Raw genomic sequence first — 16387 nt, forward strand, 5'->3', positions numbered from 1 at the left:
GCTTCTTTATTCTCCATCATTTTGTCTTCTAGGTCACTAATGCTCTCTTCTGCCTCATTTATCCTAGCAGTTGGAGCCTCCATTTTTTATTGCATCTCATTAATAGTCTTTTTTATTTCAACCTGAGTAGATTTTAGTTCTTTTATTTCTCTAGAAAGGGATTCTCTAGTGTCTTCTATGCTTTTTTCAGATCCAGCTAGTAACTTTATCATTATTCTGAATTCTAATTATGACATACTACTTATGTTCATAGTAATTAGGCCCCTGGCAGTCAATACTGCCTCTTGTTCTCACTCTGTTTTTTAAGAGTTTATTCATTTATTTGAGAGAGGGAGGGAGAGGAAAGGAGAGAGAGAGAGTAAGAGACAGCATGAATGGGGCGGGGAGGGGGGGTACAGAGAACCAGACTCCCAGCTGAACAAAGAGCCTGATTCAGGACTTGATCCCAGGACCCAGGGATCATGGCCTGAGCTGAAGGCAGATGCTTAACCTACTGAGCCACCCAGGTGCCCCTCTAGTCCTCTTTTTTGAGGTAAGTTTTTCTGTCTTGTCATTCTATTCAGAGAATAATAGATGAACAAGAGAACAAAATACTGAAATGACAACAATGACCCCAGAGAAATATTCACTAAACAAATCAGAAGAGACCCAAAACCGAATTTTTTTTTTTTTTTAAAGAGAATATAATCAAACAGGCGAGGAGGTCAGATCCATCATACACCATTCTGGGTGTATTTTGGTCTGTTCGTTAGAAAATCAGATCCCAAAATTTTAAAGAAAGAAAAACTTGTATATGTACAAAAATGAAATTAAATACATTAAAGTGATAGAATGTAACTATAAAGATGAAAATTTAAAAACAAGGGAAAAAGTAATAAAAACAGGTAAACAGAAGAATACAATATATCCTGAGTATATTTTGGTCAATATGTTAGAAGAAACTACATTTCAAAATTGTAAAGAGAGACGTATATATACATTCAAAAATAAAATCAAATACAATGAAAAGGATATAATGTAACTAACTATAAAAATGAAAATTAAAAAGGATTTTTAGGGCAGCCCGGGTGGCTCAGCGGTTTAGCGCCGCCTTTAGCCCAGGGCGTGATCCTGGAGACCCGGGATCGAGTCCCAGGTCGGGCTCCCTCCATGGAACCTGCTTCTCCCTCTGCCTGGGTCTCTGTCTCTCTCTGTGTGTGTGTCTCTCATGAATAAATAAGTAAAATCTTTTTTAAAAAGATTTTTAAAAAGAGTTGATAAAATAAGACATTTGTTGAATTCCTGAATGGCGGGACTATAGGATCGTGGGGAGCCCCGGGAGTTGGGTGTCCCCCCCGGCGCTGGGGTTTCGCGGTCGCAAGCGGGGAGCCCACCTGCTGCTCGGCGCGGGCTTGCGGGGGGCCGTCCACCTGCCGGGGGCCGCGCGGCGCAGGGCGCTGGGATGCCTCGGCGGCCGCTGTTCCCGGCGGCCCTTCCCCTGCTCCCAGCCTGCGGGCGGACGTGGCGGCTCCCGGTCCCGCCCGGAGCTCTGGAGCGAGAGCCGCGGCCCCACGCGGGGAACCGCAGCCCGTCGCTCCCGCCCCCCGCCCGGCGCCCGGAGCCCTGTCGCCCTCGGGGTCCCCCGCCCCCCGGCGGCCGTGTCCCCCCGCCCACCCCACGGAGCCCGAGCCCTGCAGACCCCCGCGGCCCGCGCCAGGCCACGCCCGCCGGGGAGGAGGGGGTTCCGCGGGTTCTGCGGAGACCCCGCCCAGGACCCCCGGTCCCGCCCCGCAGCCCCGGCCCAGGGCCAGGGCCCCGCGGGGCGCGCTGACCGCAGGCGGCGCCCTCACCTTCCTCCTGGGCCACTCCCGCCCCGCCCAGCACCTGTCAGCTGCGCCGGCCCTCCCCCAGGGCTCCCTCCCCCAGGGCCCCTCCCTCAGGTGTCCCTCCCCCAGGGCTCCCTCCCCAGGGCCCCCTCCCCCAGGTGTCCCTCCCCCAGGGCTCCCTCCCCCAGGGCTCCCTCCCCCAGGTGTCCCTCCCCAGGGCCCCCTCCCCCAGGTGTCCCTCCCCAGGGCCCCTCCCCCAGGTGTCCCTCCCCAGGTGTCCCTCCCCCAGGGCTCCCTCCCCCAGGGCTCCCTCCCCCAGGTGTCCCTCCCCCAGGGCTCCCTCCCCCAGGTGTCCCCTCGCATCCACCCTCCGGTGCCTCCCACCTTGCGGAGAGGGGTCACTTCTCTCCGTGGACTCCCAGCTATTCTCTCCTTAGGTCACTGGTTGAATTCCTGGGTGTTCAGCATTTTTTTTAAAGATTTTATTTATTTATTCATGAGAGACACAGAGCGAGAGGCAGAGACACAGGTAGAGGGAGAAGCAGGCTCCATGCGGGGAGCCCGACGGGGGACTCGATCCCGGGACCCCGGGTCACGCCCCGGGCCGCAGGCGGCGCTAAACCGCTGGGCCACCCGGGGGCCCTATTTGATAGCTCCCCAGCTGAATTCCCGGGACCAGAGGACACGAAGGTCTCCTGCTCCTCCGCCACTTTGGCTCCTCCCTCCCCTAAACTAGTCTTAATGTATTCTCAAGTCTTCCGTTGTTTTACAGCCTAATCCTCCTTCTTTCTTGTGAAAGTTCAAAGCCGAGTTCAGGTCCCACAAGCGGTGTGAGATCTTAATGACTTCAGCGTATCTTGTTAATAAAAGGGCAGAGAGCAGAGGGAGACCGGGGATACGTGGAAGGAATTATGCCGCATAGAAGGAATTGGTCAGCCTGAGTTTTCCTACCTTAAGTATGGACTCGCGGAAGTGACATGCTAGATGGTACTTATTTGGATCTGAGCTTTACGGCCTAATCAAGTATAAAATTTATAATCTGAGTTTTGGACACTAATTCATCCACCCAAGAAATAATCATAGAGCACCTAACCCTGAGTAAGTCACTGTTCCAGGAATGAGGATAGAGCAGGGGATAAATAAGGCCAAGTCCCTGTTACCATGGAGCTTAAAGTTTAGTGAGAAACACAGACAAGAAAATAAATTAATAATAATTTTTTTTCGATTTTATTAAGAAATAATTGGTATATCACCATATAAGTTTAAGGCATACAACTTGATGATTTGATTTACATGTATTGTGAAATGATAGCCACAATAGGTTTAATTAATATCCACCATCTCATGATCTACAATGTATCTAAATGTATCTAACAATAAAAAGAAAGGAAAAAATTTTCTCCTTGGGTTGAAAACTCTTAGGATAATATATTTTTATCTAGTGATAAGTGAAATGAAAATAAATCAAGATAGGTTAGAGAGTGACTGGATAGTATCTATTTTAGACAACTATTCATGAGTACAGATCAGAGGGAGGGATAGCAAATATTGCGTGAAATCGTTATGAAGAGGCCCTGAATGACCCTGAAGGATAGGTGAACAGGAGTAAGGGCTTTCTAGGCAAAGGCCTGCGACAGAGATAAGCATGAGTGTGTAAGAGTAGTGGGGAGAGAAAGGGGCAGAGGAGAAGGAGAAAGGTCTGGCCTGTCTGCTCTGGGGAGTAATAGGAAATTAGGCCATATAGGTTCAAGTCCAAATTTACCTTTAAGGATTGAATCCTCCTTTTGAATAAGGAATTATTCAAATGAATAAGGTGGTGTCCAAATAAATAGTTATAAAACCACTTGAAATGATAGCCAATGCAAAGACCCTACTATTCAAATCTTGAGCAGAGCAGGAGGCAAAGATATGTAAGAAGTCATCCAATAGACAAATGTGTACAAAATGGGTTAAATCAAAGTGACACTGAAGTCAGGAAAGTCAACTGGAAAGCAATTGCAGCAATCTAAGAACATAGTTAACATTTGTGTAGCTGCTTTCTTATTCCATTATTCATCCATTCAACCTTATTTATTGAGCATCTAGTAGGTGTCAGGTGGTGTGTAAGGCACTGAAGATATAATGAGGAGCCAATTGGATAGGGTCCCTATTCTTGTGGAGATCACAGTCTGGTGGGGAAGCAGATGGTGGTCATGTAATCCCAGCACTGGATACCTCCTTTTAAACTATGAGAAATATCTTGAAGGCAAAGTAAAACTGTTATGGGAGGATGCAGCTGGGGGGCTTAACCTCCTGTAGGGCGGGTGGATAAGGCTTCACTGACAGCATTGGAACTGTGTAAGGATTGATTTGGAAAAGGTGTGGGGGAGGCAAGGAGGAAGGGAAGAACATTCCAAGCAAAGGAAATAGCATGTACAATATCCACATAGCTGGAGGCAATGTGGCCTGTTCAGGGATTTGTAGGATGGCCAGGTGCACCTGGACCCCAGAGGATGAGTCTATTATTGGTAGGAGGTAATGAGTTGGGGTGCAGATATAGGCAGGGCCAAATCCCGGAGGTCTTAGGGTCCATAGTTGGAAACAACGGAAACCATTGCAAGCGTAGGCAGTGAGATGGGGATGTGGGCATGGAATGAACTAAGAGTGGGTGCCAGATGCATCCTTGTAGATTAGGATGGGGGCTGTGAAGGTGGAGAGAAGTGAATGGGTCTGAGAGACAGAGGTACAGTCAGCAGGACTTAGCAATTGATTATAAATAGAGTGTCAGGGACAAGCAGAATGAGTTTCTGGCTTGTATAAACTGATGGTGTTTGCACAGCAGTCTTGTAAGGCGTGCATCACTCTTACTCCCTTTTTTGTTAGTCTGTAGTTCTAGGTGGTTAAGCAGTGTACCCCACAGAATGCCATTAATAAGTTACAGGGGTAAGTATTCAAGCTCTGGCTTATGATTTCAAAACCTGGGTTCTCTCATCTATACCACGCTTCTGGGTTGGTTACAGAAGGAATAGGGACTGTGGCTTAATGACGGCAACACAATAGCTTTGCTCTTTATATTACAGAGTCATAGAATTTTAGCATTGGAAGAGATTATAGAGAACTTCCTGCTGTATTTTTCGAGCTTCTTTGACCATGGCCTACAATGAGAAATGTATTTTAGATCACACACACATACACACACACAAATGGAAACAAAAATTTCTTGCAACGGCATTACTATAATGACATGAAATGCACTCTGATATTTTCCGTTCTGTTTTCTTTCATAAGAAAACACTAGTTCCCATCCACAAAATCAATTTCATTATCTACTAATGAGTTGTGGCCCTCATTTAAAAAACTGAACTAGTCCTCCTCATTTTTTCAATGAGGATGTGAGGCCTACAAATAGGAAAGGATTCCCCTGGATCTCATAGCCAGCAGGCAAGTGATTTCCTGACAATTTTCTGACAATATTATACAATTTGGCTTTGTCAGCTTCATATATAAAACAGAGTGATAGATTTGTAGATTTCACCTCTTATGGAAAAAAATATATCTTTTGGTAGTTTTCTGCTTACTGACATTTAGTTTGCTTCTTTCTCCATAAGTTTTATTTCACACTAAAGTTAAGACCCTATAGGACCCAATTAAATGAAACTTTGCAAGACTTTATTAGAAAAGTAAAGGACATGAAACAGTCAAGATAATAGTGAATAATCTTTGAGATTCTGAGAAAGACTAACAAAAAGCCACAGAAAATGGAAAGTGGTTATCAAAGTGAGGTGATAAAACATGCACTTACAGATTCAACCAAGAAACCAAGGGATAGTTGTGAAACCAAAGGAAAAAAACAAATTTTTCTGCTAAGTAAAAATGCCAAGGAGAGAATAGAAAGCTTTAAGTAAGATAGGCAATACCACAGGTACTGTAATGATGTGAATGAAGTTTAAACATGAATGAAACACAGGAGATTAAAAAGCTTAAGTAACATTGATAAATAGTGGAACAACTGGAAAGAATTTGATGGAATTATCAGACTGTTTAAGACTTAATAAAATGAAAACTCGAAGTTTACTCAGCTCAACTGAATCTAGAAACTTATAGGAATATTGAAGGAGAAGACAGAGAGCTTGCCACTTCTTTGCACGTGTCCTCTAATATTGCTAGCAATGTGAATTAGTTATTGAAAATCCTGACAACGTTTTCTGGATGTTTTTTCACTGTCGAGACAAGCAGAGATGGAGCCTAGGGGGCATGGAAACAACTAGGACTGGGGAAATCAAGAATCAGAAGTCTCCTGTGGAGGAGTCAGAATATGGTAGCATGTGTGGTGTATGGTAGGGGTGGGGGGTGCCTTTTCTTTCTAAAGACCAGTCCAGTGTGGCAGGGAAGGGGAAATGTCAACCTAATTGCCAAGCAAACCTCAGAGCCTTCTCTGTGCATATCCCAAGTATTTCTTGAAACTTTATTAAGTACCAGATACCATGATAGGCTCGGTAGAAAGGTTATGGATAAGACCAATTTGGTCCTTGCCCTTAAGGAGTTCATAGCCAAGTGGGAAGTACAGGTAAATGGTTTAATGAATGTTGTAATAAAAGAGAGGGACAGTGTGCTAGGGAATTAGAAAAGGCACCTAACATAGACATGGTGAGTTGGGGAAAGCTTCCTGGAGCAAATGATCTCTAAGCTTAGACATGAAAAAGTGTAAGTAGAAGTCAGCCACGTGAAGTGTGAAAAAGAGAACTTGCTTGTTTCCAAGATTACATCATACCATGTGTTCACTGCCTTTGTGTAGCAGGGGCCTGGCACACAAGAAGTCCTCATAAATGGCAGTTTTTAAAATATTATTGTTGCTGGTTATAGGTATTGGCCAGACAGAACTTTTCCTGTATAAGGCAACACACATGACACAATGTTTCCATAAACATGAATGATAGAATTCTATATTAATATTCAATTGTCTATTATTTAACCGGCCTATAAAATACTGATTTTCTCATTGCGATTCGTTTTTGCTTGTAGAAGAAAATTGTAGAGCATATCATATACTGTGATCTCTCCATATAAGGAAAATATAACATCGAATAAGGATAATATAACTTGCAGAAATCATAGAAGTCATCTGATCCAGTCCTCCCCTTTCACATGAAAGAAAACGGTTAGCCATTTGTTCAAAGTAACAATATTATTGGTTATTGGCAGAGATAAGACAAAAAAAAGCAGGTGTTCTGACCAACAGTTCAGTATTCATTTCCTTTATACCACATTGCCACTTATCATAGAATTTTTCATGTACTCACCTTTGTTGTAAAATTGTGTTAATATTGTTACCTTGATGTTAATTTCCATTATTACCTTTGAAGTTTTGATGGGCTTTGTTTTTTGTTTTTCTAGTACTTTATTTACTCTGAGAATATATGTGTTTATTAATTTCAAGCAAAGAATACATGTAATGCTACTAACCATTTTCATCTTAAATGCTTTATTATTTGCAATAGATGAACATTTTAAACTCCATTTGTTCTTTGTTAGGTTAAGGTTTCATTCAGACTGTACCTTTGGCAGGAACATTAAAGTATTAACTAAAGACCTGGAAAAATGTCCTGTAGTTAATAATCTAAATAATGCTCTCCTTACAACATGCTCCTGACTGCCACTGTGGTAATGTTCTTGCGTGGTTATTATTGCTGCACAGTTGCTGAACAGTTATGCTCACATGCTCTATTTAAAGCTATATAATTAACAAACCCTTTAAAATAAAACCACTAAAATGTTCTTCTGGACTATTCTTCCTTTTACTCACTGTTTGCTCCAAAGTCTTCTATACTTTAGCCTATTGTGATAATATTGATTCCTTTGGCAACCTGCCAGCTTTCTTATTCTTGGGCATCTCAAAAATACAATAATTGGGTATCATTCTCTCCACATGGGAGCCATCAAAATCCCATGACTGCCTCTGGGGATCCATGGGATAAGGATTTTTTTTTCAATGACACCCTTTTCCCACCAGATTCTTCACCGTGTCCATTGTGCATTCTGAAAAGCCCGGTTTACCTTACTGCCTGGAAACCGATTGCTGCAGAGCCGGTTTCTTGTTAAGATCTCACAACTCTAGCTGCTTAGGATATAATGCTACTCCAACAACCTTCTCTTCTTTTACTCTTTACTTTTTATTTTTGAGTATGGTTATAATTACAGATGATATTGTGAGTTATTGATTTCAAGCAAACTCTAAGGGTCCCTGACCATTCTTGTGATTCCATTAAGTGGAGCAATTTAGTTTCTTTTCTTTTAAAAACAAACAAAAAACAAAAAACAACAACAACAAAAAAACGATTTTATTGGGCAGCCCAGGTGGCTCAGCGGTTTAGCGCCGCCTTCAGCCCAGGGCCTGATCCTGGAGACCCAGGATAGAGTCCCACGTCGGGCTCCCTGCATGGAGCCTGCTTCTCCCTCTGCCTGTGTCTCTGCCTCTCTCTCTGTGTCTCTCACAAATAAGTAAATAAATTTTTTTTTTTTTTGAGCTGAAGGCAGACACTAAACCACTGAGCTACCCGGGCTGCCCCAGTAATTGAGTTTCTAAAGGTTGATGCTGACTTGCTCAAGAGTCTTTTCCCCAGAATTTCATACATACATCTGTTGCTTGACATCTTAACCCATTGGCTTTTGGTTACTGAACTTCCTTTTATTTTACAATTCTTCAGAGTGTTTGTCCCATTTAAAAATCTACCACATGGGAATCCCTGCGTGGAACAGCGGTTTAGCGCCTGCCTTTGGCCCAGGGCACGATCCTGGGGTCCCGGGATGGAGTCCCGCGTCGGGCTCCCTGCATGGAGCCTGCTTCTCCCTCTGTCTGTGTCTCTGCCTCTCTCTTTCTCTCTGTCTATCATAAATAAATATTTTAAAAATCTACCATAGCCTCTTATGGCACAGTTTTTACTTATGTAGATTTAATATGAACTTAACCAGTTAAAAAACTACCATAATATTTTTTCTGGAGAACGTAAGAAACATCATTTAGATTCGCAAATGACAAGGAAGGGTAAATTGGCTAAATTGATGGGTAAAATGGGTTGCCTTAGTTTTATTGGTGGTATTATTATTATTATTATTATTATTATTATTTTGCTATACTTGTCTTTAGAAATAGGAATCTTTTCCAGTTATAGATATTTGCTTATGTGCAGGCTTCATTAAATATTATATCACATATGTAATGGTTATTCAATGATAATTCCCGTAAGTTAGTCTTAAGAAGAGTAGTTCTAAAATCCAAGCTTCTTTCTATTGAAATTTATAAAAATAGTCTTAGTACTCAGAAAGGCTAAATGTATGCTACTTTTCTTTTCGTTAGTTGAGTGTGTCTCAAATCTCCCTTTCTACTGTGTGAGAACCTTGAGACTACAATATTTTATTACATAAAACTCTTTGGACATACATTATATTTTATGGTTTATTTATTTTTACAAGGTTTTTAGTGTGGAAAAATTTAAACATAAACAAGTCTATTATCACTCAATGTCAACAGTTATCAATTCATTAGTCAAATTTGTCTCATCTGTACAATTACCTATGACCATTGGGTAAGAGTGAGCAAATCCCCAGACATCATACAATTTGATCTATTAATATTTTGATATATATCTCTAAAATCAAAAAGACTCTTTAAAGAAGCATAACTAGGGGTGCTTGGGTGGCTCAGTCAGTTGAGCTTCCAACTCTTAATTTCAGTTCAGATCATGATCTTGGGGTTGTGGGGCTGGGCCCCTGGTTGGACTCCACACTCAGCGTGTTTGCCCCTCTCCTCTTTCTCTAAGATAAATAAATGGATAGATCTTTTAAAAAGTAAATAATAAAAATAAAAAAGCATAACTATATTAAAATCATACCTAAAAATTTCAACAATATTTTCTTAATAGTATCAACTAATTAATCAATATTAAAACATTTTTTTGTAATTTATTTTTTCATTAATTTTACTCAAATAAAAGCCAAATATAATCTACATATTGCATCTAATTGATATGTTTCTTAAATCTCTTAATCCATAGTTCTCCTTCCTTTTTTCTTGTAATTGTTAAATTCCTTTAAAGTTTTTCAAATTTTAGGGGATCCCCTGGTGGCTCAGTGGTTTAGCACCTGCCTTCAGCCCAAGGCATGATCCTGGAGTCCTGGGATGGAGTCCCACCATCAGGCTCCCTGCATGGAACCTGCTTCTCCCTCTGCCTGTGTATCTGCCTCTCTCTCTCTCACTCTCTCTCTCATGAAAAAATAAATAAAATATTTTTTTAAAAAGTTTTTCAAATTTTAGTTTTGCTGATTGTATCCCTATACTATTGTTTAATATATTTCTCCATTAGCTGAATTTCCTGTAACCTGATAGATAGGTCTAGAGATTTGATGATATTCATTTTTAGTTTTTGGTAGGAATACTTCAAGGAAGGTTGTATATTTCCATCAGGAAGCCAAAATATCTGTTTGTTCAGTGTGTTCAGTTGTTACCAGCCTGATTTTTCCAGTACAAAGTTTCCCATCTGCTATTAACGTGAAGTGTTTAGTAGCTATTGATGATCATAAACAAGAATTTATGATCCTTGTTTAATTAGATGTTACAAAATGGTATATTCTAATGCCTTGATTTCTTCTTCATTTATTAGGTTTTGTTTAAAAAGGTCTGTTTTGGTAAATTAAATAGAAGGTAATTATTGAGCATCTATGATGTGTTAGTACTCTGCTAGATGGTATGAGGAAGACAAAATACATGTGTATCATGGACCCTCTTGTAAATAAAAATTAAACATTATGCTCAAAATGATTAGAGAGCAGCTATGGTTTAGTAAGTGAAATAAGAAAAATGATCATGGGTTGAAGAATGTTTCATGGGAGATGTGGGACATGTACTGACCCAAGGAGCATTCTATGAAATAGGGGGAAACTGAGGGTGTTCCAGGTAGGACAATAGTTTGGACCATACCATGAGGCTAAGAACAAAAATAGCCACATATTCACATAATGCGAGATTACACTTAGTTAAGTTAAAATGGGACACTGATTGTAAGAAAACTAAATTACTTAGGTTCTATTGGGATAAATTGGCATCACATCATGAACTCTGGTATTTTTCTCAATATATTTAGCAGATAGACTTTGGGTGATCTAGGAACCTACTGTGAAGTGGCCTAGGGAAATTCAATACTTTAGAAATTGATTTGTCATAAGTAAAACTCATCTAATCTTAAGAAATATAAGGTAGCCCAAGTCAGATATAAAATGTAAAGAATTAGTTATTTTGATAGGTATATACAGTAATAAAAAAATACAAACTGCTTGTGGTTCCATAGGACAACCCAGGATATTTGAAAGAAGAAGCAGGTGCACAGGGCTTGTGAAGCTGTGGTGGAGCTAAAGATGTTGAATTTAATTTTTAAAAATACTGTATTTTGGGTGCACATGCAAATAGTAAAGGCTTTAAGCATTTTTTAGGATAGGATTGTAGGCAAAAAGACAAAGCTGATACTGTACATTTTAGTCAAACACAGAGAAGGATAGGTTAACTCATAGGAGACACACATAATAAGTATAGAGTGGCTGAGGTCAAAGAAAAAGTGTAGCAATAGGGGCAGCTGGGTGACTCAGTCGGTCGACCATCAGACTCATGGATTCAGCTTAGGGTCTCAGGGTCAGGAGATTGAGCCCCACGTTGGGCTCCATGCCCAGCATGGAGTCTGCTTAAGATTGTTTCCCTTTCAGGAACCCTGGGTGGCGCAGCGGTTTAGTGCCTGCCTTTGGCCTAGGGTGTGATCCTGGAGACCCGGGATCGAATCCCACATCGGGCTCCCGGTGCATAGAGCCTGCTTCTCCCTCTGCCTATGTCTCTGCCTCTCTCTCTCTGTGTGACTATCATAAATAAATAAAAATTTTTTTTAAAAAATTTTAAAAAAAGATTGTTTCCCTTTCTCTCCCTCTGCTCTCTCACACCCCACTCATGCTCTCTCTCTCGGAAAAAAAAAAAAAAAGGATAGCAGTAGAGTTGAGGATGGAGAGTGGACACAGAGAACAGGAAAAGAAGAGAGTGCTATCCATCGGTGGAGAAGCAGAGAGAACAATGTTGTGGGGCAGGAAGTAAAGAGCTTTAATTGGGAAAAGATGGTCAACAGGCCAACATGATGTAGCAGCATCACTAGCAGCACTTGATAGAACACTTGATTTTAATACAGTACGTTACAGATGGAAGATGGTTTATAGGAAGGAATGGTTTGGGAGTGGGAGATCAGGATAGAAAGCATATGATCTTATTCTAGGAATGGGCTTCCAAAGAAGAATGTAAATATAATGGCCAGGATATGCAGCAGATGGAGAAACCTAGGTGTGTCTGAAAACCAAGAGTCTGAATTTCCTTGGTTATTTTTTTTAAAGATTTTATTTATTTATTCCAGAAACAAAGAGAGAGGCAGAGACACAGGCAGAGGGAGAAGCAGGCTCAATACAGGGAGCCCGATGCAGGACTTGATCCCAGGTCTCCAGGATCACACCCTGAGCTGAAGGTGGCGCTAAACCGCTGAGCTACCTGGGCTGCCCCCTTGATTATTTTTTTTTTTTTTTGAAGATTTATTTATTTTAGGGAAAGAGAGTACATGTGAGCAAAGGGATGGGGAGAGGAAGGGGGAGAAAAGCAGACTCCTCACTGAGCATGGAGCCCCTCTCAAGGTTCCATCTCACAACCCTGAGATCATGACTTGAGCTGTAATCAAGAGTTGGGCTTGAGCCACCCAGGCACCCCTCTTGATTATTTTGATAAATAGGGGAAAGTATATTTTTAGAAAACAAACTTTGAAAAATGAAAACTTTCATGAAATGATGGTATTCAGAGATAAGGAGATAATCAGTATTATTATTTTGGTAAACTTCCTTCCAAGTCTTTTCCTATGTATACATACAGAGATGATATTTTATATTAAGGAGATCATACTACTAATGTATGCATACTACATGTAAAAGCATGTGCTTTTTTTCATCTAATAATATGTTGTAGACATTTTTAATGTCAGTGAATATAGTTATAGACTATTCTTTTTCAATGGAAGTCATTACATGAGGGTACCATAATTAATTTAAGCTACCTCCTGTTGCCAGACACTTAGGCTCTTTCTAATTTTTCTATTTAAGCACTATAGTGAACATTCCTGTGGATATATTTTTGTGCACTTATCTAATTGATCATCTTTGAATAACTTCCCCAAAATGTGGTTGTGAGTCAAAGGCTATGCACATTTTATATTGTGATATATATTTATTTACATATTGCCCGGTGTCGTTTAGAAGTACAGAACCAGTTTTGCTTCTACCAATAATACCTGTCAGTACCCAGAAAGTTCTTTTAAATGTCTTAAAATTTTTCTTCACCTTTATTCAGGCTCATTTCCCTCACTTATAATATAGGAAGGATGAAATATAACAGTGGTTCTTAAATTATTTAGGAGCTTAGTATCATTTGAGAATTTTTGAAAACTGTTGACCAGAAACTAGAACTGTTGTTACAGAAAAACACCTATGCAAAAACAAAAATTTTTACATACTGTTTATGAGAATTCATAGATTTTTTTGAAGTCAATTCACAGACTCTTTAGGGTCTCAGGCCATGAATCTAAATGAAAAATCCCTGAATGAGATGATTTTAAAGTTGCTTTCTCATCTTATCACTAATACACACATCTTGCATATATATCATGCACATATCAGTCATATGCACACAGAATTTTAATGTGTATTTGGAAAACCTTTGCTTGATATAGAATGTAGTCTTATTATGTCTGCAAAATCACTTGAGTGGGTATAGTTATTGGAATGAATTTCCATTTATTTCAGGTTCTTCAATGGAGAGCTCACCAGGAAGAGATAGCAAGACTGGAAATGGAAATTTCTGCCAGAAGAAGAGAAAAGGAGGAGGAGAAAGAGAAGCTATGGAAGGAGAAAGAATTGTTACAAAGAGCAGAGAAGAAAAAGAAAGTATGAAATCTGTTGCTGTGAATGTGTGAACGAATGCTTAGTTGTCTGATTCAGCTTTGACTGATCTTGGTGTTTGGCATGGAATCATCAGAGGCAGTTCTTAGAAAGATTCATAAGGTTCTAGTGGCGTCTTGCTTCAGTTCATTTAAGCTTCAAAGATTTGTGGACACGGAGGAGAATCCACTTTACTGACCTGCAGGAGCACAGGTACTTTTAACTAGAAGAAATGTGGTAGGTAAAGAAAGGATGGGATTTATGACTTGTCAAGTCTTGTACTAAGTAGGGACTTGGAAAGATAAGAGGATACTGGGATAGCATTTTGGTTGACTGCAGTGGAGCAACTGACTGTCAAGAGATGTCTTTGCTGATAAAATACATTGTACCAGAGTCAGAGCAATTCATGGAATACCAAAAGGCCTCTTCAAGAATTTACTTCTTGACTTGTTAGAGTGTTTGTTTTTCATTTGCTGATACAAATGCATCACTCTACTTTTGAGCAAATGTTTGCTTCCCACTTTTCAAAATATTAGTCACAACACTTATAAACAGCTTTAATGATTGCTGAAACTGTGGGAAAAAAAGTGAATTTGAGGCAGGATTTTAAAAATATATCTGGGATATTTATTTAGTTACTTGTGTTTGTTACACCACAAAAATGGATAAAATGAACACATTAGTACTCATCACCTAGCACTGAAATTGTTAATGTTTTTAATTCTTTATCAGATTTATTTTACAGATAAAGTTGAAGTCCTCTCTTGAGGATTTACTCAGTACCACTTCTTACCTCCTCAAAGTCAGACTCAATTATAAATTTTATTCCTATCTTTTCTGGCCATCTATTGCTTTTGACATCTTTTAAGGTATGGTTTGTGACTTTTGAATTTTTTTCGTGATTACTCTCATATCACTCTGAGGCATGTACTTCTTCATTCAACCTTATATTTTTGAGATAGAGCTATGTGAATAAGCAGGAGACATAGTTCAGCCCTTCTCTGCTATAGCCTTCCCTGCTATAGACTGGTTCATTAGAGAAGTAGGCTGCCATTCGTCACTTCTCTTAGTGATTGACACTACATTTCTAAAGTTTTGTTCTTGTTCGTGCTGTAGCAGCTGCCTTGTTCATGTGGACTGGGCATGTGTGCCTGGCTTTCTCTATGGTACACTGAGGAAGAGAATTACTATGTGATATGATTTGTATGCTTTCAATTTTATAAGAGTTTTTTTTTTTAGTTTATAAGAATATTATAAAAATATTATCTTCTTAAAAAAAATATTATCTTCTTTCTGACTTTTGCCAATCTGATGAATGTGAACAGTATCCTAGTGTTTTATTTTATTTTTTAAAAGATTTTGTTTATTTCTTCATGAGAGACAGAGACACAGGCAAAGGGAGAAGCAGGCTCTGTGCAGGGAGCCCAATGTGGGACTCGATCCCGGAACTCCAGGATCACACCCTGAGTTGAAGGCAGGCACTAAGCCGCTGAGCCACCCAGGCATTTAGTATTTTAGTATTTTAAATTGGATTCATCTGATCACTTGTGAGATTAAAAATCCCCTCGTGTTCATTGGGCATTTTCTTCCTCGGTGCATTGCCAATTAATACTTTTTGTTTGTCTCTTCTTTATTAATCTGTAGAAGTTCTTTATAAATTCTGGATACTATTTCTCGTTGTCAGTTATATGGGTTCCATATATTTTCTTTCAATGGTCCTCTGCCTTTAAATTTGGTTTATAGTGTCTGGAGTTTCACAGAAATTTAAAATGATCAAATAATCAAAGTTATTAAACTTTTTTCCTTTTTTGAATTGTGTTTTCCTTTATGAACCGTTACCCGATAGTGAGAGCATCTTTTTTTTTTTTAAGACTTTATTTATTTATTCATGGGAGACACAGAGATAGAGGCAGAGACACAGGCAGAGGGAGAAGCAGGCTCCATGCTGGGAGCCCATGTGAGACTCGATCCTGGCATTCCAGGATCATGCCCTGAGCCTAAGGCAGACGCTCAACCACTGAGCCACCCAGGCGTCCCAGTAAGAGCATCCTTATGGAGAGTTTTGTTCACTTCTGCTTAGGGCCCTATACATTTTACTGGCCCAGGACCACGTGGGTTACCTGTGAGATTGGGAACCTATTCTGGGACCTTTCAGAGGGTGCTCATCTAGCACTCACGCACAGCACCAGCCTGGGATCTGCTCATGATCCCTTTTTCCCTCTGGTCCCAAGCAGAAAGTTAGCTCTCATGTCACTTTTCCGGGGAGTGGTCCTGGTGTGTCTTGTTCCCATTTTGTATACGGACAAGTCTTACAGGACTTTTTACTCTTTTTAGGTGGCACGATTTCAGCTCTCATGTACACAAATCTCACAGCTAATATTAAAGACCCAGCCACCAGCTCCTCAGGTCTGTATCTGGCCCAGTTCTGCTCAGGGTCCTTTGGTTTTGGCTCCTTACTGCTCTGACTTTGAGTTCCATCTTTATCTTCAGGACTGGGGACTCTGTGTGTTTGTGTGCTGTTGTGTTATAGTTTATCCAAAATTTCTATGTCAACTCAGACAAACTGACCAAAGTTCTGGCTACCTTTATATGTACTACTAATC

General features: G+C 40.3%; 1 protein-coding gene across 16 annotated transcripts in view; it reads left to right on the top strand.

Annotated features, from left to right (window-relative positions):
* The window catches only part of CCDC148 (coiled-coil domain containing 148), a 281608-nt gene that overhangs the window by 141224 nt on the left and 123997 nt on the right, over nt 1-16387 (top strand). For all 16 annotated transcript variants that reach the window (XR_012024035.1, XR_012024041.1, XR_012024036.1 and 13 more), the window contains one exon: nt 13650-13790. Coding sequence is in view for 4 of the 16 variants with exons in the window: in XM_072811479.1 (XP_072667580.1) it covers nt 13650-13790 (141 nt within the window). In the remaining 12 variants the exon portion in view is untranslated. The remainder of the gene's footprint in view (nt 1-13649; nt 13791-16387) is intronic.

Source organism: Canis lupus, chromosome 34 (assembly GCF_048164855.1).
Source record: "Canis lupus baileyi chromosome 34, mCanLup2.hap1, whole genome shotgun sequence".
Classification (NCBI taxonomy): Eukaryota; Metazoa; Chordata; class Mammalia; order Carnivora; family Canidae; genus Canis; species Canis lupus.